Source organism: Lampetra planeri, chromosome 3 (assembly GCF_965212315.1).
Source record: "Lampetra planeri chromosome 3, kcLamPlan1.2.h2, whole genome shotgun sequence".
NCBI lineage: Eukaryota > Metazoa > Chordata > Hyperoartia > Petromyzontiformes > Petromyzontidae > Lampetra > Lampetra planeri.
The window spans coordinates 4,811,438-4,833,535 of record NC_136109.1 but is presented as its reverse complement, the minus strand read 5'-3'; the positions used below and the strand labels follow the sequence as shown (position 1 = coordinate 4,833,535).

The following is a 22,098-nucleotide window of genomic DNA, read 5'->3' as shown; positions in this document are numbered from 1 at the left end:
ATATTTGGCCATTTCTATTTTGATGAATGTTTTACATGTGACTTGTGCATGTTGACATTTGGGTTGTGTACTTTTGGTGTTCATGTGTAATGTTCATCATAGTGCATTGGTGTAATAGTTTGCAGTGTGTGTGTATGTAGTATTAGCATGGTTGTGTTAATTTAATCAAATTTTATATTTATGGAGCCCATTTACTCAAAAGCACATGAAATAGTTTTTAAAAATGGTGACAAAAAAGAATGATGTAGATGGCAGGGGCATGCAAGGAGTATAACATTGTTATTGGGCTGGGTGTGGATATGGATGATATAGAGGTGTAATGTTTATGTGAACGACATAGGGCTTAAATAAAGGGGATTTCTTTGGAGGAATCATCTACTGTTTCTCTTTTGAGTGCTAAGCATACAAAGGACGGTGCTGATATGCTGTTGTTGCAGGAATTGGTCGTTCCTCGGCCATCAGGGTGGGGACCAGGCGCTGTCCCTTGTGCCTGGGAAGGTGACCAAGGGCACGGTTCTTCACGAGTTCATGCATGCGCTCGGCTTCCACCACGAGCACTGCCGCAGCGACCGCGACGACCATGTCTGGGTGCTGAGCGACAACATCAAGGAAGGTGAGTGTAATGTGGTTGTGTGAATCTGAGGAGTGTGCATATAGCCTGCCAGATAGAGATCGATATGGTTCCCCATGAAGTAGATAAAAAGTGGATCCATGTGATATATGTCTTGGAGCATGGTGGTTCTGCTGCTAACTACTTGAAGGAAACAGAAGGTAAAAATGTTGGTATGCTAACCAGGCACTCTCACCTGATGACTCTTTGCATCTTGATCTGTCCCTTTTCTTCCTGCCAGTGAGCTTTCACCTCTATGCAACATATTTTAGGACAGGCACTGTTATGATACTGTCATATTGTTGGTGCCTGTTACTGCTGTATGGTACACGGCGAATCCATTGGCACGGAGCACACCGGTGGGCGTTTTATGATCCTAGGACTCCCCAGTATTGGCTTGAGTTAAACTTGAATCAGCATTTTCGCAGAAACATGCATGTTGTGGATTATCATATAAAAGGACAATTTATGTTACATTTGTCTTTAATTTTGGAAAATCTTTTGACAAAGATGACCAAGTCTATTGTTGGTTCAATACATTCTTGGTTTTTTTTATCAGGCAGCCAGAATCAGTGGTCATTCCTATACCTAAACAAGCATTGTATTCGCATGTGCATCACAGAGCTCATGATACAGCTTTCCCATAAAAAAGCTTTTTATATAAATAAAATCACCACGTTTATCATTACCACAGACTTATAATACAAAATCATGCAATTAATATATAACGAAACTAAAGCATATTTTGTATGGCACTGTCACGAGCAGATGTGGTGAGATATCATTGTGTGCTTTTGCACCGCTGGCAATGCAGGCCCTTACTTTATTTGGTTATATCTGCAAGTGTATAAAGTTGATAATAGGTTTTTTTCCCCTTTTTTCTGGCAACAAAACTGGTGTTAAGATGTTAAAATACTCAAAAGAAAGCCGTCTGGTGTGGACCAATCAGTTTAAAGGACATTGCATATATTATCAGTGTGTTTTTATTTGCATTCTGACCACAAGCATTGTGGTTAATGCAGACATGATTCCTTTTGTAATAAAAGACTTGACCACGATCTCTGGCTCAGTGTCCTTTATTCGGTCCGTACTGCGTTCCCACACGGCTGTCTCTCTTATTCTCTCTGTGCTGGTTCCGATGTCACTCCAGTCCACATCAGCAGCCCCGCTGCTGTTCTTGTCGCTCTTGCAGCCCCACAGCAGCTCCGCTGCTGTACTCTCACACAGCTCCCTTGGCTGTTCCTGCTGCAGCTCTGACAGCCTCGTGCTGTCTCGCCTTCTCGTCGCTCCTGCGACTCTTGGCAGCCACCCCGCTGCTCCTCACACACAGCCTCACTGCCTATCTCTATCTGCAGCTTTACACCTCCCAGTAGCTCCCTACTGTTCCCAGGGTTGGCTCCCGCTTCTGACGGTGCCCCCTCGGCTCGTACGCCCGCGTGGCCCCACACCTTTCCATTCACACCCCGACTGCCTTCTCCTTCCGGTTTACCCGCTTAAGGACCCCCTACCTTTCACCCACGTCACCTGGCTCCGCCTCCTCGTGACGTCACATCCGGAAGGTCGCTTTCGCCCGCATTACACCACCCTCCCCCATAGAAAAAAACCCAGCCGACCTCGGCTGAACAACACCAAGCGTAATGCGGTGAACCGACCTTCCCCCTTAAAGGACACTAAGCATGCAATATAACAACAAGAACAACACACAAGTAACATCAACGAACGTACGAAAGCATGCGATAAATACGACGGCAAGAACTAGAACAATAACAACATACAATCAACGAAACGTAAGCGATTTGGAACGAGTGCGGGTCGCCGGCCCGTCCCGGACGGTCGGCGGCCCACTTGTAGAACGGGGACGCGATGGAACACGAGAAATGACAGGGGGTAATTCCCCTGCTGCGATTGGAAGTCCACCGACATCTCGTGTCCCTGACGAATCAGTCTTGGTCATATTCCGCGAATGCGCCTGCAGCGGGGTCGGAAGGGTCGCCGGGCTTGAAGGTCCCGCAGCCTTGGCAGGCGCCCTCCGAACAGGCCCACTCCTCCCCCGCGGCGTCACGGTCGGCCTGTCTGGAACAGGTACGACAGGCGCTCTAGCAAGATCAATGGACGCAGGCGGGGAAGAGTCAGAGTCAGCAGCAACAGACCCCGGCAAGGCAACATTGGGAGATGACGCATCACGTAGGGGAGCAACATATGGTTTCAACCGCGACGTATGAACAAACCAACGGCGAGAACCAAACTGAACGTGCGCCGACTGTGGATTGGGAACCTCAATGAGGCGCACAGGACCATGCCAAGGTTTGTGCAATTTAGGAGAGGTCCCCGGCCGCACCTGCGGGCAATGGAGCCAGGCCAGGTCTCCCACCTTCCAGGGGCACTCCCCCTCAGACCGCCGAGCATACCGCTCGTTCCGGGCCTGGGCTTTGGCCGTAGCCACGCGGGCGTTTTCCCGCGCCTCCGTAACCCGGCGAACCGTGTCCTGAATGTATTCAGGGAGTGGTTTACGAGGTCCCTTCACCCCAGTACCCAATTGCACATCCACCGGAGGCACGTTTTCCCGACCATACATAAGGTAAAACGGCGAATACCCTGTAGCCGCATGGGGCGTCATCCTGTACACCGAAAGCACTCCGGGGATGTGCAGATCCCAATCCGATTGCTGTTCACTCACAGTATGGCAAAGCATGGCAGACAATGTCCTGTTCAGCCGCTCAACCATACCATCCGTCTGCGGATGGTATGGAGATGTCCGTATCTTCTTAGTCCCAAGGCCTGCGCACACTTCAGCCAATAATTTAGAAGAGAAATTTCGGCCCTGGTCCGTGAGGAGTCTCTCCGGCGCCCCCTTGTCCATAATGTACCCAAACAAAAAGGCGTCGGTGATGGCCGCGGCCGACTGATCGGGCAACGGCCAGGCCATCGGCCAACGGGAGAGATACTCAACCCCTACCAGCAAATATTTATTTCCCCTCGCCGATGGTGGGAAGGGTCCCAATATGTCCAGTGCCACCAATTCATTGACTCGAGACACCTGAATCGACTGGAGAGGCGGCACGTAAGGATGTTTAGGCGGCTTACGCCGGGCGCATTCAGGGCACGCGCGCACGTGCCCTACGACATCTGTCGCCATGCCGTGCCAAAAATAATGACGTTGTAACGTCAACAAGGTCTTCTGCACCCCTAAATGCAATAGTGTGTCACAATGGAGAGTTCTAATCAACTCAAATCGCAAGGACGTTGGTACCACCACACGCCAGCTTTCCTGGAACCTTTCTTGCCACATAAGCAGACCATCTCGGAGAGCGGTTCGCGGCCCCACAGCCGAACTCGGACTCCCCTTGTCCCTCATAGACCGCTTCCGCATGGACAACAACGACTCGTCCATCATCTGTTCCCGAATCCAGACAGACCGCGGCAGATTCAAAACCCCATCAGTCGGTCCCGGTTCCATCGGAGTATCCGACTTCCCGACGGCCAACGTGAGCGGCTGAGGGGGGTTGAGAATCGGCGAACACCTATGCGTCCCCGACGCACATTTACAAGGGGCGCGCCCTGGTAATCTGGAAAGTGCGTCAGCGTTCGCATGGCGCACTCCCTTCCGATGTTGAATTTGGAAGGAAAACTCCTGCAGCGTGTCCAACCAACGTGCCCACTGTCCCGATGGCTGGTCCATTTTAAGTGCATATTGCAAGGCCGCATGATCCGTACGCACAATAAAAGAACGACCGTAAAGGTACGGTCGAAATTGCCGTAGGAAAAAAACAACCGCCAAAAGTTCTCTACGAGTGACACAGTAGCGTGTTTCCGCAGGCGACAAGACTCGGCTACCATACGCCACGACGCGCTCTACGCCCCCTTTAGACTGTGATAATACCGCCCCAATACCTGTGTCACTCGCGTCCGTATCGAGAATGAAAGGGCGATCAAAATCGGGATAATCCAATGTCGGGGCCGTAGCCAATAGATCACGCAGACTCCGAAAGGCCGCCTCTTCCGGCTCTCCCCAAACAAATTTCCGTCCTTTACCCGTAAGGAGATGCAAGGGCCTCGCAATCGTCGCAAACCCTGGCACAAATCTTCGGTAATACGAGGCAAATCCCAAAAACCGTCGAACATCCCCCACAGAGGCCGGAGTCGGCCAATCCCGGACACACGCCGTCTTTTCCGGGTCCGTGGACACCCCCTCGGCACTCACAATGTGCCCCAAATAACGGATGGACCGTTGCAGTAGGTGGCATTTCTTTGGTTTGAATTTAAAATTGGCAGAGCGCATCCTCGTGAACACTGTCTCCAGCCGCGTTAAATGTTCCTCAAATGTGCGGCTGAACACAATAATATCGTCCAAATATATAAGACACGTCTCCCACTGCAACCCCGTCAAAACGAGCTCCATCAATCTTTGAAACGTAGCAGGGGCCGCATTCAATCCCATCGGGAGGCAGTTGAATTGAAATAACCCCTGCGGCGTACGGAATGCGGTTTTCTCCCGTGAGGACTCGTCAAGGGGAAGCTGCCAAAATCCCGAAGAGAGGTCCAGTGTGGAAAAGAACTTAGCCCCCGACAATGCGTCAAGGGAGTCGTCCATACGCGGCAGGGGGTACGCATCTGCCACCGATATCTTATTCAATTTCCGGAAATCGACACAAAATCTCAAGTTGCCATCCTTTTTCTTAACCAAGACCACAGGAGCGCCCCATGGGCTGTTAGATGGCGATATAATGTCCGCAGCCAACATGTCTTCCACCGCCCCCCGAACGTGTTCTCGCTCCGCTGGACTCATCCGATGCGAATTTAACCGAATAGGGGCAGCGTCGCCCGTCTCAATGTGATGGGAAAGCAACGATGTGCGTCCCAAATCCAAATCGTCGGAGCTGAACACATCCGAATACGTCAGCAACAATTTACGCAGCGCATCACGTTGCCCCACGGACAGGGAAGAATTTTCGTCACATAAGGTAGCGATCCAACGATTATCCGAACCCCTTGGCTCGGAAACACCAGCGACCACTCCTCGGCGATGCGGACAATCGTGCGTCGCAAACGCCGTAGTGGCATGTGCCACAACCGTACCGGCCGGAACACGGATGTTTTCCACCCCCGCATTAAGCACCTGTAAAACCGGTAATTGATCCGGCCGGACGATGGTCTGTGCCCCAACTAACGCCAATCCCGTTGTTATCGTGGCGGATGGTGACAACAAGACCCCTAATGCTCCTAGCCGATTGGGCAGGGGCTTCCGATACCGCAAGGGTATAAGCATCTGTGAACCAGGTGGGATGTCCACAGATGCGACGGACAGCGCCTGCACCTGTACGGCCGAAGCAGGTCGCCCCCAGGGCGACGGCAGAAACGAGATTCGACGGCCCCCCGGCAATTCAATACAATTCTCATTGATTTTAATCAAAATGGGCATCTTAGCCAAAAAATCCGTGCCTAGTAAGCAAGGAACCGCCAAAGATCTCGATATTAACACAACGCCCGAAGCCGACACATCCCCTATAGATATCTTAGCATCCACCTGGCCCACAATCCCCATACTACCCCCGTTTGCAGCGACGCAAGACCCATAAACCGGACGCACAGCCCCCGGCGGAATGCCCAACAGATGGAAAATGACATCCGATATAATAGTCGCAGACGCTCCCGAGTCGACCAAAATGCGCACGTCCACACCTTGTATGGACCCCGGTACAGTGGACGAACCCGTAGCGGCCGCGACAACTCTCCGTGCCAATTTGCGCCACTGCGTAACTGAATGACAAGGCCCCGTCGATGGCCTTTCTTTAACAACAACAATAGGATCGCGCAACACAGGTGGTGGGTGAGGTGTAAAGCCTTGCCGAGTGTCTGGTGCGTGCCGACATGCCTGTTTCGGAGGTTCCTTGGTCGGCTTGTCCGGTGTTGTGGGCTCCTGCTGCGGCGGACCCGGGAAGCGGGCCCAGCAATCTTTGGCGTAATGGCCCCTACGGCCGCAGCGGAAGCAATCGGCCTCGTTGCGCCGAAGCGCAGGTCCTGCATCCCGGCGGCCCCGTCCCGATGGCGTAGCGCGCGGCCCCGGCCTTCCGCGTCCCGGCCATGGAGAGGAGGCAGCCGTCAGCTCCTGTGGACCCCGCTCATCCGGCACATAGATCGCCCTTGTGGGGTCCCACCCCATCGCGCCTCCTTCCTTGACGGGCCCACCCGTCCATGCCGCCACTTGCTTCCAGCGACGGAGATTAAACTGCGCATCCAGACACTTTGCTGCCGCCCGGGACGTGAGCTTCTCATGCCCACACACAGGCATGGGGATCCCCAGATCCCGAGACAGCTCCAGCATTTTTCCCAATATGAGGGGCTCGAGCAGATCCTGTGGCGTGTCCGGATATGCTGCCATGGCCAGCTCCAACACCGCACCCCTGAACGCCACGGGCGATTCTTCGGGTGCTCGTTGTCGTTGAGCGAATCGCCGATGCGCGTCGTCAGGTGGCTCATAGGCGTCGGCCATTTCCTCAAAAACTCCACATAAAGTCTTCTTCTTATCGGCCGTTATGGAACGGAAAAATCGAACAGATTCGTCGTCCAGTAGAGTCGGCAACACTTCCAAGGCCTCCGCATCGGTCCATCTTGCTGAACGAACCGCCGCCAAAAATCGGCAGGCGAAAGCGCTCCAATCGCCCCCGATAGAGAATTCCTTAACTGTAGTAAGGTGGCGACTCCGACTCCTCTTTACGCCGTCTTCCAATGATGGTTGTTGTGGAGGTAAATTCAAAATGGCGTCGGCCCGCGGCGTGGCCAAGATGGCGGTTTGGCGCCGCGGAGCGCGCAAGATGGCGTCTTCTTGCCGCGTGGCCAATGGCGGCGGCAGGGCAGGCAACGTGGCGGCCCGTGGAGCACCTTCTCGTTCCATCGTCGTCCTTGGCGTAACGAGGTGACACAGATGCGCCAGGACGTCCTTGAGTGTCTCCAGTTGTTCTGCCACCTGTTGCCATCTTTGCTCAGCGTCCGATGTTGTTGACGGACCCGCCATCGCGCCGACATCTTCCACGCCCGTCCCCGTGCTCGCCTCAGCAGGGCTCTCCTCCACCACCCCAGCAAAATCCGTGGTCGGAGGGAATTCGTCGTCGTCGGACGAAGAAGCCGATGCTGGCGCCGGGGGAATTTTCTTCCTTACTTGCTTAGACATGCCGTTTCACTTCTGACCCCAGTGTAATAAAAGACTTGACCACGATCTCTGGCTCAGTGTCCTTTATTCGGTCCGTACTGCGTTCCCACACGGCTGTCTCTCTTATTCTCTCTGTGCTGGTTCCGATGTCACTCCAGTCCACATCAGCAGCCCCGCTGCTGTTCTTGTCGCTCTTGCAGCCCCACAGCAGCTCCGCTGCTGTACTCTCACACAGCTCCCTTGGCTGTTCCTGCTGCAGCTCTGACAGCCTCGTGCTGTCTCGCCTTCTCGTCGCTCCTGCGACTCTTGGCAGCCACCCCGCTGCTCCTCACACACAGCCTCACTGCCTATCTCTATCTGCAGCTTTACACCTCCCAGTAGCTCCCTACTGTTCCCAGGGTTGGCTCCCGCTTCTGACGGTGCCCCCTCGGCTCGTACGCCCGCGTGGCCCCACACCTTTCCATTCACACCCCGACTGCCTTCTCCTTCCGGTTTACCCGCTTAAGGACCCCCTACCTTTCACCCACGTCACCTGGCTCCGCCTCCTCGTGACGTCACATCCGGAAGGTCGCTTTCGCCCGCATTACACTTTTAAAAGGTTTCAGTTTGGTTTTTTCACATCTTAACACCTCTTTGGTTCTTTCGGTAAAGTCACGTAGAAAGTAAATTAAATAATAGCATACAACGTTTCGATTGCAACACAAGCAATCATCATCATGTACGAATGAATGAGAAAACAAACCTAGTAAACTTATAAATATAATGCAATACAACACAGAGTCGGCTAACATAACAGTCAACACCCTACCTGGTTGGTTAATTGTGTGTTGACCGACTCTGTGTTGCATTGCATTACATTTCAAAATTTTACTAAGTTTATTTGATTAAGTGTGTTTGCTCTCTCTCTTTGTGTCCTTGTGTTGTAGCTCTAGTATTTCCTGCAGTCTCGAAAGCTCCAAATCTCTCATTGACATGCTAATTTCTCTACCCCGCCTCTCTCTCTGTCCCCTCTCTATTTAAGGCCTCGACACAGAGGCGTTGTTTCTCTGTGTGCGTATGTGTGTGTCTCTCTTTGCGTGTCTCTTTGTTATCTCTCTCTGCGTATGTGTCTGTCTATGTGTCTCCGTGTCTGTGTTTTGTCTCTCTCTCAAATGTAGCAATCTTTGGAAGAACGTAATCAGCCAGGTAGGGTGTTGACTGTTATGTTAGCCGACTCTGTGTTGTATTGAATTATATTTCCCCTCACGACTCACCCATTGACACGACGGTCAATGGTACAGTGTATAATAACAAATAGTATAACATTTATATGCTTAATACAATGTACAAAGTAACATATAGTATCGTAATTGTATAGTAAACATATAGCAGTGTGATACACATTAGGGTGGGTAGAATAATACATAGTGTTATATTAAAATGTATAAGGTATAGGGTGGTTTATAGCAATACAGTATATAATTTAACGTTGGGTTTATCGATGGCAGTATATAGTACGGTGTATGCTCGTGTGATGTAAGAGAATAAAGTTTAGATGGAAGCATATTATATAATTTTTACGACGTAGAATTGTAATGTATTACTTGCTGTTAGTAACTCAGCTTATTGTAGAGTATAGTAAATATACTGATGATGCCATGCAGTTTATACTTTAGTTTTTATGTAGTTTACACTTTAGTTTTCTACGTGGTTTAGTAACTGCAGCTACATACTATTAGCATTCCTTTCCTTTGTTAATGCTACTCCCTGCACCCTCCCTTGGTGCTGCTGATCCTGCATAATGCATGGGCATAATATGACTTTGAAACCCCCCCGCCCACCTCCTACGCATTTCCCATTAATATGCTAAATACCTCTTGATATGCACATTCTTTTGTTAAGGCGCTCCTCTTCCACCTCCTACCCAGCTTATATATAAACTCCTAGCTTGGCAGTGTCTCATTCTTCACCTGAAGACGGCTGCTTGCGTTGTAGCCGAAACGTCGTGAGAATTATTTTATTATGTTTTATTTTTATTGTTTTATTACTTCCCTTCTACGTGACTTTACCGAAAGAACCAAGAAGATATATTTCTAAGTTTACTAGGTTTGTTTTCTCATGCATTCGTACCTGATGATGATTGCTTGTGTTGCAATCGAAACGTCATATGCTATTATTTAATTTATTTTTCTTTCTACGTGACTTTAACGAAAGAACCAAAGAGTTATTCCTGCAGTCACGAAATCTCCAAATCAAATCTTAACACCTATTTTGTTGCCAGAAAAAAGGGGAAAACCCATTATCACATTTTGGTACTGGCAAAGGAGATCCCGTGATGTATAACGTTGTTTTCTTTTTTCAGATTGGAAGGACGCTATTGAGAAAAAAACATCACATGGACACAATCTAACAACTCCATACGATTACAGCTCCATCACCCACTACAGCATGTATGTTACATCTGATATACTTGTCAATAACTATTCAGTAGACATTCAATTACTGAATTACTAAAATAGTATCACTTTGTCATACGTATGTACATACAGTATGAAGCTAAAAAACAAACGCAGGCTTGTTGCATATGTTGTGTCGTAAGTACCCACCTGCAGTTGCTGCTGCTGTTCAACAGTCAGCGCTATGTCACTACACATGTTAAAATTTTATTTTTCAGAAAATTGTAAACAATCCAGGCTATACAATCTTCTACTTCATTTATTTGGCTAAATATACGAGCACAAGCTTGTAGACTTACAGTCCTTTCGCAGCCATGCTGCATATTTATCCAAGGCTCTAACATCGTGACTATGAATTATAAGTATATTAACTATCTTCATTTTTCCCAGTGTTTTCAGGACACCAGTCAACTCCCAAGACTAAAAACATTCTTTGGTGATGCTGCGTGGGGAGTGGGGCATATGTAGTTAATAAAAAAACCCTCCAATTAATTTCGTCAATAACACTGCCTTAAAATAAAATATATATTTCATGACGTTTCAGGCAGTGACCATTTTTTATCTCACATAAAAAAAAACTCTTAAGTAGGCCATTTCTTAACATGTTAGTTTTTATATGTACAATCGACCCTTCTGCATCGCCACTTTCCCCATCGTGATTTCAATATATCGCGGGGTCAGCATAAGAAATGAAATGGGAATTTTTGGGGAGTTTTTGAGAGTTTTGCGAAAACCGCAGATGACACGCGAAGGCCAGCAGACGACACACAAAAAGTTTATATATGAACAGTACTGTATAATATGAATGTGTTTTATCTTTTAATACCATAAATATACACAATTTTTTTATTATAAAATTTTTGTAATAAGTTAAAGTTTGCGAAAAGAACGCGAAAACCAGCAGATGACACGCAAAGGCTCACAGTGCCCCCCCCACAAACCCCCCGGCTGGAGGTGCTCGCTTCGCTCATTAAGGGAACCAAAACATTTTATGCGTTTTTTCCAGATCGCGGGGGGCCTGCGCCCCTAATCCCCACGATGTGGAAGGGTCGACTGTATACATATTTGTAATTTCATAAGGTAGCATTAATAAACAAGATGGTGAGATGTATATTTGTAAATTACTATGAGATATAACATGGCTAGGAAGAGGGATGTTTCGTGTTTGTATTACATACACACTCTGTTGAGAAAACGTGCTATAAAATACTCTGAGTCTGTATTTACGTGCTGTAATTGCGCTGTATCAGTGTTAATGGTTCTGTATGTCCCCCCAGGATCGCTGGCTCTAAAGACGAGCAGAGCCCGACCATGATTCCCAAGAACATGAGAAGGATGCGTCGCTTTGGTGGCTGCCACACCCTGAGTGATGGGGACGTCATGAAGATTGAGAAGATGTTTGACTGTGAACCTGCAACATCAGGACCCAGCGACGCAGCTGAAGCATGGCCAAGTTCAGATACAGGTGTGTGATATCTGCGCCATGGAAAGAACCACATTCAGTAATAGTGGTCATTGATTCCAAGCCTTTTCTTTCCCCAAAGTCCAGAGCCCTTTTCCGCCAAGATGTCTCTTTTGGGTTTTCCCCCAATCTCATATTTAGTTTTTCGTGCCTTCCTGGCTCCTTTCTTTAATTATTTTCTTTGGGCATGGTTATGCGTCCCATGCATGACCCCTACATCTCCTAAGTGTGGCCTCCGCACGACCTCTACATAACTCCTCTCCACTTGATATCGAGCCGTCCGCTGCTTTGTCTACCTATGCTGCCCTGATAACCACCATGGAGTGTAATGCCCCCTGCAAAAAATTGCATAAGAATCAAGAAAGAGGAAATGGCACAACACAACATAAAACATGTGCATCTTTCCCTGATAGCCCATACTGCGCAAGGCCAACTGGGGAAGGTGAAGAGGGGAAAAAGGAGAAAACGGCAAATAAGAAGAGAGAAAAAACCCCCACATGCCTCCTTGACAATTCAACGTGGCACAACATCCCACTGCAATATTTATAGGGGGAGGTGGGGGGGATTCCCAAGGATGTCGGCATGAAGTTTTCAGGCTTTGGTTCCAGGTTCTTCAATTGGGCTTTAAGTTTTTTTGTCACCAATTGGCTTTACAAAAGTTCCAACATGGCTGTAGTTTTGAGGTATGACCGATAATAGTATTCCAATGGGTGTGACTACTGGTCTGTGTTGGCTCCTTGGAAATCTCCTAATTGGCCCACAGTGATGACATCACCTTTACCCCTCTAAGACCAAAACAGGAGGACTTTTTTCACAATTATGGCTATTGCCTGATGAAGTTCATTGTAATTGCCAGCGAAACATCGTACTCGAATTGTAACTGTTATGGGTTTACTCTCCAACACACCGGTGTGCTGAAGAAGAAGTTAGCATGGTCGTTGATGTGACAATCCTTACTAATTGGCTCTGTCGGGTGGTGGCGGGTTTAACGACATATTTTTATTTACACAATATAACCCAAAAAAAACTATATTATGGTTAGTATTGCCTATCAATGGTTCATGAATAAATTAGTGGCTGTCCATTCTTGTAATTTGAGATGAAGGCATAAGTCTGAGTGAAAAATGTCTGTCTGTTTAGGGATGTATATAAGGAATGTCTTGTTGATGACTTTCTCAAATTGCTCTCTGGCTTCGTAATTCTGAGTAACCCATTGTGTGTGGCCACTATTGAAGTCACCCATATTTATTGCCGGGTGAGTGTCTGCTGGCAGTGTTGGCGATGGCCAATCAATATTTGGGAATTTACATAAATTAGTGACCGTCACATGACCAATTATGGCGATTATTGTCGATGTGCCGTCATTTGTGGTGGTGTTCTTGAGACTATATAGGCCTTGCCTGATAAAGGTGGCGAGGCCATGTTTATGGTAGTAGATGGCAGCAACTTTCCGTCTATGTACTCTCTGTAAAGTGCATCTCATGTAAGGCGACCATGTCTATGTTTTTTGCGTGTCGTTTCTGGCCAGGAAATTACATTTAGGTCTTTCGGTGTTTAATCCTCCAATGGTTCGTTGGTATACTCGAATACCTCGTCCAATGGTTTGCGGCTCTTAAAACGGCCTCATTCTCAGTGTGTAGCTTGACTTATCTACATCTGCATATGACCTAATGATGTCAATTTCGCCTAGACGATATTAGTTTTTTCTAAGGTAACACGAAGATGTGATATGAGGGCCACGATAAGGTTACCATCTCCCACCCACTATCCATTATTAGAAGTTCATACATGATGTTTTATTGCTAATTTGTTTAAGGTGTTCTCCTTGCAGCAATTGTTTTTACATAGGTTTGACAACATGTTTCATGTGTTATCTTTGTGATGTCACATTCAGTGGTTTAACTAAATAGCTTTATGAATAATGACATTATTAATCAGTACTTTATATTCTTAGTTCTTTTGGTAAAGTCACATAGGTAAAAAATGAAATAAAAATTAATTAAAAAAAAACAAAAACAATAAAATCACGATGTTTCGGAGGCAACACAAGCTTCCATCTTCAGGTGAAACTGTCACAGCAAAATATCTGTATCAAGTAAAGAAAAGTCCCAAGAGGTACGACCTTATATAGTGGTTAAGGGGGGAGGAGCCAGGAAGGGCCGTGGGGGAGGAGGAGTTGTGAGATGGTCAAGTACTGCTGTTGGAACTGAGCCTTTGTAATGTAGATGGCATATGTATATAAGCCAGCTAGGATCAAGCCGCCTTTTGTTATGCTGCTGGGAGGGTAAATTAATTAAATACGATTAAGCCGCCTTATGTTAATCAGTACTTTGTTCTGTCTCCAAATATAAATTAATATATCATGTGGTTTGTATAGGTGCCAGCAGGATGCACAAGGATGCTGGGACTACTCTTGACCGCTCTACCATTGAGAGCCTGGTTGGTGTCTGGGATAAGGTACGCTGATGAGTAAGACATTTGTTTTGACTTGTGAAATATAATTTTACATTGCATTATATTCACAACAAAGCACCATGTTCATCTGCTGATACGAAACACTTTGATATAAATAGACAAGCTTTTCCATTGCGAAATACTGTCTTTTGTTCAGGGAGTCTTAGGCTTCATTCTTAGAGTGGAATTAATTTGGATATAAGGACACTACATATATAAGCTTGCGATTGGGAGAGTCACAAGAACATTCAGGTGCTTGCTCACATCGGTCAGAAAAGCCAAAACACATACCCATTCAATATCTGTCAGAAAGTCAGCAAATGCTGTGATGTGTTTATTATGCATAAATCCATTGACCTGGGGAAGCAATCAATGAAGTGCTCAATAACTTTCCTTCAACTCAACCATACTTCATAGTGCAGAAGCACCTTGAACCCAGATACACAGCTCCGCTGGACCATGAATGTCTTTAATTTAATCAAAGGCTATCAGTATCAGATTATTTAGACTAGAGGAATTCAAAGAGCTATGACCCTCTTTTTCACAGATATCCAGCATAGGCGGGTCAGCGAGTTACAACAACAAACAATACAAAAAACAGGAGTAAAAAATATAGAAAACGGTAAGCAAGTCACTAAATATGAGTCATTTATTAATTTATATAAGTCCGATTTATGAAGCTTAGACAAGGTAGCACAAATATCAAAACAGTCCCAGATCACACAGGAGTCCCTCAATAAAATGGCAAATTAACATTTAACTATCGATACACAGGTAAAGATCAAAGTTACAAATCACATTGGCAAATGTGGCTGTATCCAGCACTATTAATCTTCCGAAACAGACACACTTTAAGCAAACCCATCGAGTTTTCAGATATTTAATCGATCCTGCACATAATTGTGTTACAATTGAGCTGCAAATTTCGAACTTGCTGCATGATTGCGCTTCACATATGTATAGACTTTAAAATATATTCCTTTATTAATTCAGCATGATAAAAGGTTGTTTTTCTTTGCTAATAATCAAGTGTCCGTAAGCTAGCCAACATGGCATTCATGGCTGTTTTTAGCATTGCTTGCTCAGCGGTGATATGTGTTTAATAACCAATTTTGACAACGCTTTCAGCAACACCCAGGTGGAAATGTATCTGTGAAATAAGCATGGTATGTGGAGATATGATGCTGTAAATTACCTGCATAATGCCCAAATTTGTATTGCATAGGAAAGATAAATGTTCGTCATTCAATTGATTAACGATCCATTTAAACATTAACACAAACTCAACCACACACTGCAGCTGTTGGTAGGAACCTTCTGAGGTGACATGGTAGGTGAATTTTAGAAATAAGTATAGACGTAAAGTGTGAGTGCCACCTATTGGTGGAAGTTAGGGATTTTTTTTCTATTTTCTATCAGCCATGACCAAGATCGTTATATGATTACTAGGTTGGTCGGGGGCGCCTATGGCGCCCCTCACAATCATTTACAGCCTTCAGCCAGGAAAGTCACAAAATTTGCACACGAAGGACGCATTCACGCAAGCACCCGATGCTCCATTTAGAAGTTTTAAAATGAAACATCTTTGAATTTTAGTATGTTTTGAATTAGATAATTGTATTTCTTCATTAAAAGCTTATACCATTTTACATCTGGAAGACTTAATTGAAAACGACATTTCGTGTGAATTTTCTCTTGTCTTTAAGTAGATGTCCTTGCTGGGGGTTCGGTTCCATGCGGACTTTCACCGGGTTGGGATTGCGGGATCGAGATAAGGCAACATAGAGCTGGCCATGCGAGAAGACCGCCGTCTGCAGATCGATTCCAACGTAATCGAACGTCTGTCCCTGCGACTTGTTGATTGTGATAGCGTATGCAGGAATAATGGAAAATTGTCATCATCGCAAAACAAATGGCAAAGTCGTGTCGGTGGGGGCCAAGTCGATTCTGGGAATCAACACTGAATTGCCTCGGTTACACTCGGAGATGATCCGTGTCTTGATGAATTTTCTCACGAGCTCTTCGACAATCAGTCGCATGCCATTGCAAAGTCCTTTCTTTGGGTCGAGATTCCGCAGAAGCATGATGATGACGCCCTTCTTCAGCAGCAGGATGTGTGGTGGCATTCCCGATGGCATCTGGTCATTGAGAAACTCGACTGGAAAATTGATTGTGTTGCTGGGATCTCCGCTCATGACTGAATCGGCGCTGTAGTAGATGGCGGGCTCGCCAGGCATCTGTCCGTTGATTTTGCGGTTCATTTCGAGTGTCTGTGCATTGGTCGGTTGCGACAATGACTCGCTTCGAAAGGTCGTCTATAGACATATCTCCTATGCTGCCGAAGATGGATTCGATGAGATGCTCCGTTACCACCATCTGCTCTGGGATTTGAAATGTGCTCTCTTCGAAGATTCCCGGCACTGGGGGCAAGCTCCCTGTTCCAACTTTAAGCAGTCATTCGTTGTGCTAATTTTGTCCCTCGCTGTGCATGTTTGTCATAAGCATGAGCTGCGTGAAGTTCTTCCACAAACGGCTTGCCTTGATACAGTACTCAACGATATCCGTTCGCGTTCCTCGTAGCACAATGGGAAGAGTGTTGGAAGTCGCCGCCTACAATAAAGACTTTGCCGCCGAATGGTTTCTCGTTGCCCATTACCTCGCGCAAGAGCTTGTCGATGCAGCGAAGTCCGTTCTTCGACAGCATAGTAATTTTCTCGATGACGATGAACGAAGCTTTGCGCAGAACTTCGGCTTGTGGCGATGCAGGCCACATGGAAGAGACTTGAAGTGTCGAGCAAGGGAACTGGAAGCTTTAATCCGCTGTGAACAGTACGTCCTCCTTTGAGCATTGTTCCGGCGATGCCTGTCGTTGCAAATGGCAGTACAATTTGTCCTCGACCCCGGATGTACGCCATGACAGTTGTGTAGAGGAAGGTCTTGCCCGAACCTCCAGGACCGTCGAGATAGAAGCATCGGTTCGTCACATTCTCGTCATCGACAGACATGATGATCTTGTTGAACGTGTCGAGCTGCTTCTCGTTGAGCATCGTAAGACATCGTGCGCCCTCTTTGCTTCCTCAACTTGGGCATACACATCTACTTCCAGTGGGTTTCCCTTTGGTGTTGGCAAGCCAATTGTTTTGCAGGAGAATCCGTGCTGCTGCAGAACGCTGTTGATGTCGTGAAGTGCTTTGTTGATCGCGGTGTCGTCGGCATCTCTTCGCATGTAGTCGAGAGTTAAGTACAATTTGTGGTCCTCCCACAGCTTGAGAGGTGATGCGGGCTGAGAGAAGCAGCAGATGAAAGCAATCATCTCGCGCAACTGCTTCGGCATCATGTAGGTGCCGGCATCCGTCAAGCAGCGATCCCACTCGTCGTCCGAATCAAGAAGACCTCACGCTGAAGCTGTTGCCTTGAAGCACTCGCACACCACTCCGTCGACCGTCCGCAGCGACTCAAAGCTGGTCGCACCTCAAACATGCAACAGCAGCATTCGAAGATAGAAACGTTCTTCGTCTTTACCAACGTAATCGAACGTCTGTCCCTGCGACTTGTTTATTGTGATAGCGTATGCGGGGAGAATGGGAAATTGTGGTCGTTGCAAAACAAATGGCAAAGTCGTGTCGGTGGGGGACAAGTCGATTCTGGGAATCGATTCTGGGCATCAACACCAAATCACCTCGTTCTCTCTCAAGCGTTCATCATGTTCATCACAGATAGGTAAAGTTGGGCGTTTATATTATTAATGTAAATTTTTGGTCCAATCGTGGATAGCCATCCACCATATGGAGTACCCACATACTGTATATACAAAGATCGCCCATATAGCCGTTAACAGACTCTTGGGGCAATTGCTGTTGGTGAGCACTTATTAAGACCGTTATTGGCATGTCACGGGTGGGTGGCCAGCATCACTCCTGGCCACCTTTGTCTCCCCAATGGTGTTTACACACACCAGTTCAGATAATCGTCATTAGTGTTGGCTGTGAGTGGGCGGGTTTGTAATGCAGTGTGTTAACCACTACACCATCACTCCCCACCACATCTACGGCATTATATTTTTGCTTCCTGTTGCATTGATTTGATTTTATGCTTTCATTTCCTTATATCAGCATGGAAGTTAACGATTAAAGCGCTCCTATTTTTGCATATTTGGGGTTTCCCCACCCCCCTCCTCCTCCTTATTCTCCACTCATTACTCAGACACAGGCTTGTGTTTTTAAAGGCATTGTCACTTTGTGAAACTGAGCAAACGCAAGTTGTAGAGTGAGACAGGTGAGTTGTTTAGTGGTTGGGGTTGTGCAATGCGTGGGGAGTGTATCAATAGCAGTAGGTATTGGTGAGCAGGGACATTAAGTGGAGATGGAACCTACACCATGAGACCTCCTTTACCAGTGGCAAAATATAGCAGTAGGTTTTTACCCTTTAAACTGGTACAAAACTGACACCTTTATACAAGGCATCATGTTTGCAATAACCACAAAACAAGTAGTCAAAATGCAAACAAAAAGAAACAACTTTGATAAAGATAATAATATGCACTGTTCTTGAAGTTGATTGGTCCACACCCATATTTAATTGTAATGCTAACACACTGATTTTCAGGACATACAGGATATTATATTACATATGTAGTGTCGCCTGTGCGTGCGGGTGGCGTGTGACACAGTCAGCCGGAGACAAGGTGGTCGCAGGAGGCACCGCTCTGCCCTCTTTATTCATTGCGGCTTGGCTCCGCCCTAGCCGCGCCTCCCTTCTCGAACCCTCCAGAGGGTTCCAGGGGCTTCCACACGAGGTCTACCATGACCCTTGCCCCAGTTCCTCCACCCTGCCGGCATACCCACGTATATGCTCAGCGGCGTGTGCGCGAAGTGCCCACCTGCAGTTACTGCTGCTGTCCAACAGTCAGTGCTATGTCACTACATCACTTCCCCCTCCGTAAAAAAAAACAGCCGTCCCAGCTGTTAACACAGCAGCAGCAATCAGCGGTAGACAGGGCAACACCCTTAAACCGAGCAACATCAATAATGAAAAACAACCAAAACCGCCCCCCCCCCAAAAATCCCTCACAATCCCGTTACATACGCAACATCTCCCACGCCAACACGTTCCACTGCTCCCCGGTGCCCCCCAATAACAAACCAACACTTCCCTACACGGCGTCCTCGAACTCGCGAATCGGCGACTCCCTCACAGCCCCCAATCCGTGAACCGACGACTCCCCACACACACGCGGCATACTAGAATTCACGAAGCGGCGACCATCCCCACACACATGCAGCACCTCGAGCTCGCGAATCAGCACGTCACCTCCGTTTACCCTTTTACCCAGGCCCTTAACCCCAACACCCCTTCACCCCCCAAGTCCCCTCTCAGTGCAAGGGAGAGTCCCCTCAATCAGGGCCGTAGCTCACATGATCCGGTCCATGGCACCGGTCACACCCGTCCCAGCAGGGTCCTGCACCTCCGGAACTCAGAGGGTCAAGAGACGATGAAGATGGAGTCCTTGGCTCATAGGGCGTGGCCGCTCGGCATCGCCCGCCGGGTCCGGTCCCCGAGGCCTCACACTTGGCGGTCTCGGTAGGCCCCAGAGACCCGGTCCGATGGGGCTTAAGTTGATTGTGCCGGCGGCCCAACGAGCACGGGTGACTCTTCGATGTCACTCGTCACACCGACAGTCTGCAGCAGTGTGGCCCGACTGACCACACATGAAGCACTTCGGCACGGCTCTCCACGGCAGAAGGAGCTGCGCCCACCGCGGGTTCTCCCACGGGGGTGCCAGCCCTTGGGCCCCCCTGCTCTCCACCACTGCCGCCATTTCTTGCATATTTCCCGCTGCGACCTCCCACCTTGCCCGCTGCTGTCGCTCCTCGTGGACTTGGATGGTTCTGGCCACCGTCAAGGAAGAAATTTCCTTGCCGACGGCGGAGGGCAGGGCAACCCTCAATCTCCTCGCTAGCCCCCGCAGCCTCTCCGCCACACGGAGGTTGAGTGCCCCCTCACTTACGAGTGGGTATGCCTCCTTGTCCCAGCATCCGCAGCACTGCCTGGAAGGCTTGGGGCATCTCGTCCTCCCTCCACTCCCTCTGGAGCGGCCTCTTGCAGCTCCCTCACTTGCCGCACCTCCTCAGCGCGCTCCCGCCCTCGCCTTAAAATGGCGCCCCTTTGCCACGGGGGGTCCTCCGATGACAAAATGGCGCCCACCATGTGCGTAGTCCCCCGTCTGGAGCCCCCTGCTCCTGCTCTGAATTCAGCTCCTGCTCCAAATTCCCCGCTCTCCTCTGCACTGTCCCCTGGGGTCCGTGCCTCATGTCGGCCCGTTCAGCTCTCCACATTGCAGTTTCCCGCCATGCTGTCTGGTCGGTGTTTGACCAAGGGAATTCTCGGGCGCTCTCTCCGTCGACGAGCAGTTGCTCTCTCTCCGACGACACGTAACCGCACCCGCAGTCAACACCCAGCTGCTCTCTCCATCGACATCCAGCTTCTCTCTCCGTCGACGCGCAGCTTCTCTCTCCGTCGATGCCCTGCAGCTCTTTGTCGGTCGACGCTCAGCTGCTCCCCCCTTTTCTTTTTTACATAGCCTCTCCCGCCATTGACGCCCAGCAGCCGCGGGTTTTTTTAAACCGTGTTCCCAATCCCGGGGCTGTCGGAGGGTCAACCGTCCCGCTGTCCTCGTCCTGATGGTACTACTGGTGGGTTTGTATACCCCACTTCTGACATCAAATGTAGTGTCGTCCGTGTGTGAGGGTGGCGTGCGACGCACACAGTCAGCCGGAGACGAGGTGGTCACAGGAGGCACCGCTCTGCCCTCTTTATTCATTGCTGTTGTTGCGGAGCTAACCCTACCTCTCGGGCCCCCTCTGTCTCTCACACACGACCCCGCTGCCGCGCACCCCATCCCAGACACGATCCTGTCCACGTTGCACCGATGGCGCTGACCAGGACAGCCAACTACCCTCCGGCTGCGCAATGATCGGGCAAAGGCGGCAGTGATGAGGGTGACGACGATGACAGCGACGACGAGACTAGTCCAATCCCAGAACCGGCAGCCCAGAGCTCTCGCTCTCTGCTGCTTATTTTCCCCTCGGCGCGGCTTGGCTCCGTCCTAGCTGTGCCTCCCTTCTCGAAACCTCTAGAGGGTTCCAGGGGCTTCCATTCACGGTCTATCATGACCCTTGCCCCAGTTCCTCCGGCCTGCCACCTGCAGTTGCTGCTGCTGTTCAACAGTCAGTGCTATGTCACTACACATATAAAATGACTTTCACGTATGTACTGTAATTATCATTCTGAAGACTTGAAGCATGAACCAAAGAAGCACAATTATGTCACTCGCGTCATACTATGTATTCGATCATGTTTGACAACTCGAGAAGATAGCATGGGATAATTACTTCTGGTGTCACTTTAATATGCCTCTCCCAAAACACACAACGGATGTTCTTTATGCTATGTAGAGATGCCAGAATTTGGATCACCTGGTTCTATCTCTGCGGATATGAAGAATGTCGTTCCTGACATGCAATATCTTGGAGTCTACAAAGTTGCACCTGTGGTGATTGTTACTTTGGGGAAACGAAATGTCATGTCTCGGACTGTGTTCGCGAGCACAAGTCAGATATGAAACACGGCAGAACTAATTCCTCCGCCATGGCTGACCATTGCTACAACGCTGTGCGCTCTCATGATATTGTTTTCTCCGAGACCAAGGTACTCTGCAAACCGTCAGGCTACTATCAAAGGTTTGTTCATGAAGCCATCCAGATATATAAACATAGACATAACTTAAACCGAGAAGATGGATACAAATTGAGCAATCATTGTAAGGATGTTAACCAGGTAAAACCTTAACTGCTTTATAGTTTGCGTTCATATCCGCATCTACAGTTTTCTTTAACCTTCCTACTCCCAGCCCCGCTCACTTCCCAGCCCCGGGATTTTGTTGCACTGTCCGAGCTTGCGGAACACCACTCTCCATACCCAACACCCCCAC

The 22,098-nt window shown here is 48.4% G+C and overlaps 1 protein-coding gene across 2 annotated transcripts in view; it reads left to right on the top strand.

Annotated features, from left to right (window-relative positions):
* The window catches only part of LOC144736793 (uncharacterized), an 870,278-nt gene that overhangs the window by 590,415 nt on the left and 257,765 nt on the right, over positions 1-22,098 (top strand). For both annotated transcript variants that reach the window (XM_078619432.1, XM_078619441.1), the window contains 4 exons: positions 438-613; positions 10,099-10,186; positions 11,470-11,657; positions 14,032-14,111. In XM_078619432.1, the coding sequence (XP_078475558.1) occupies positions 438-613; positions 10,099-10,186; positions 11,470-11,657; positions 14,032-14,111 (532 nt within the window). The remainder of the gene's footprint in view (positions 1-437; positions 614-10,098; positions 10,187-11,469; positions 11,658-14,031; positions 14,112-22,098) is intronic.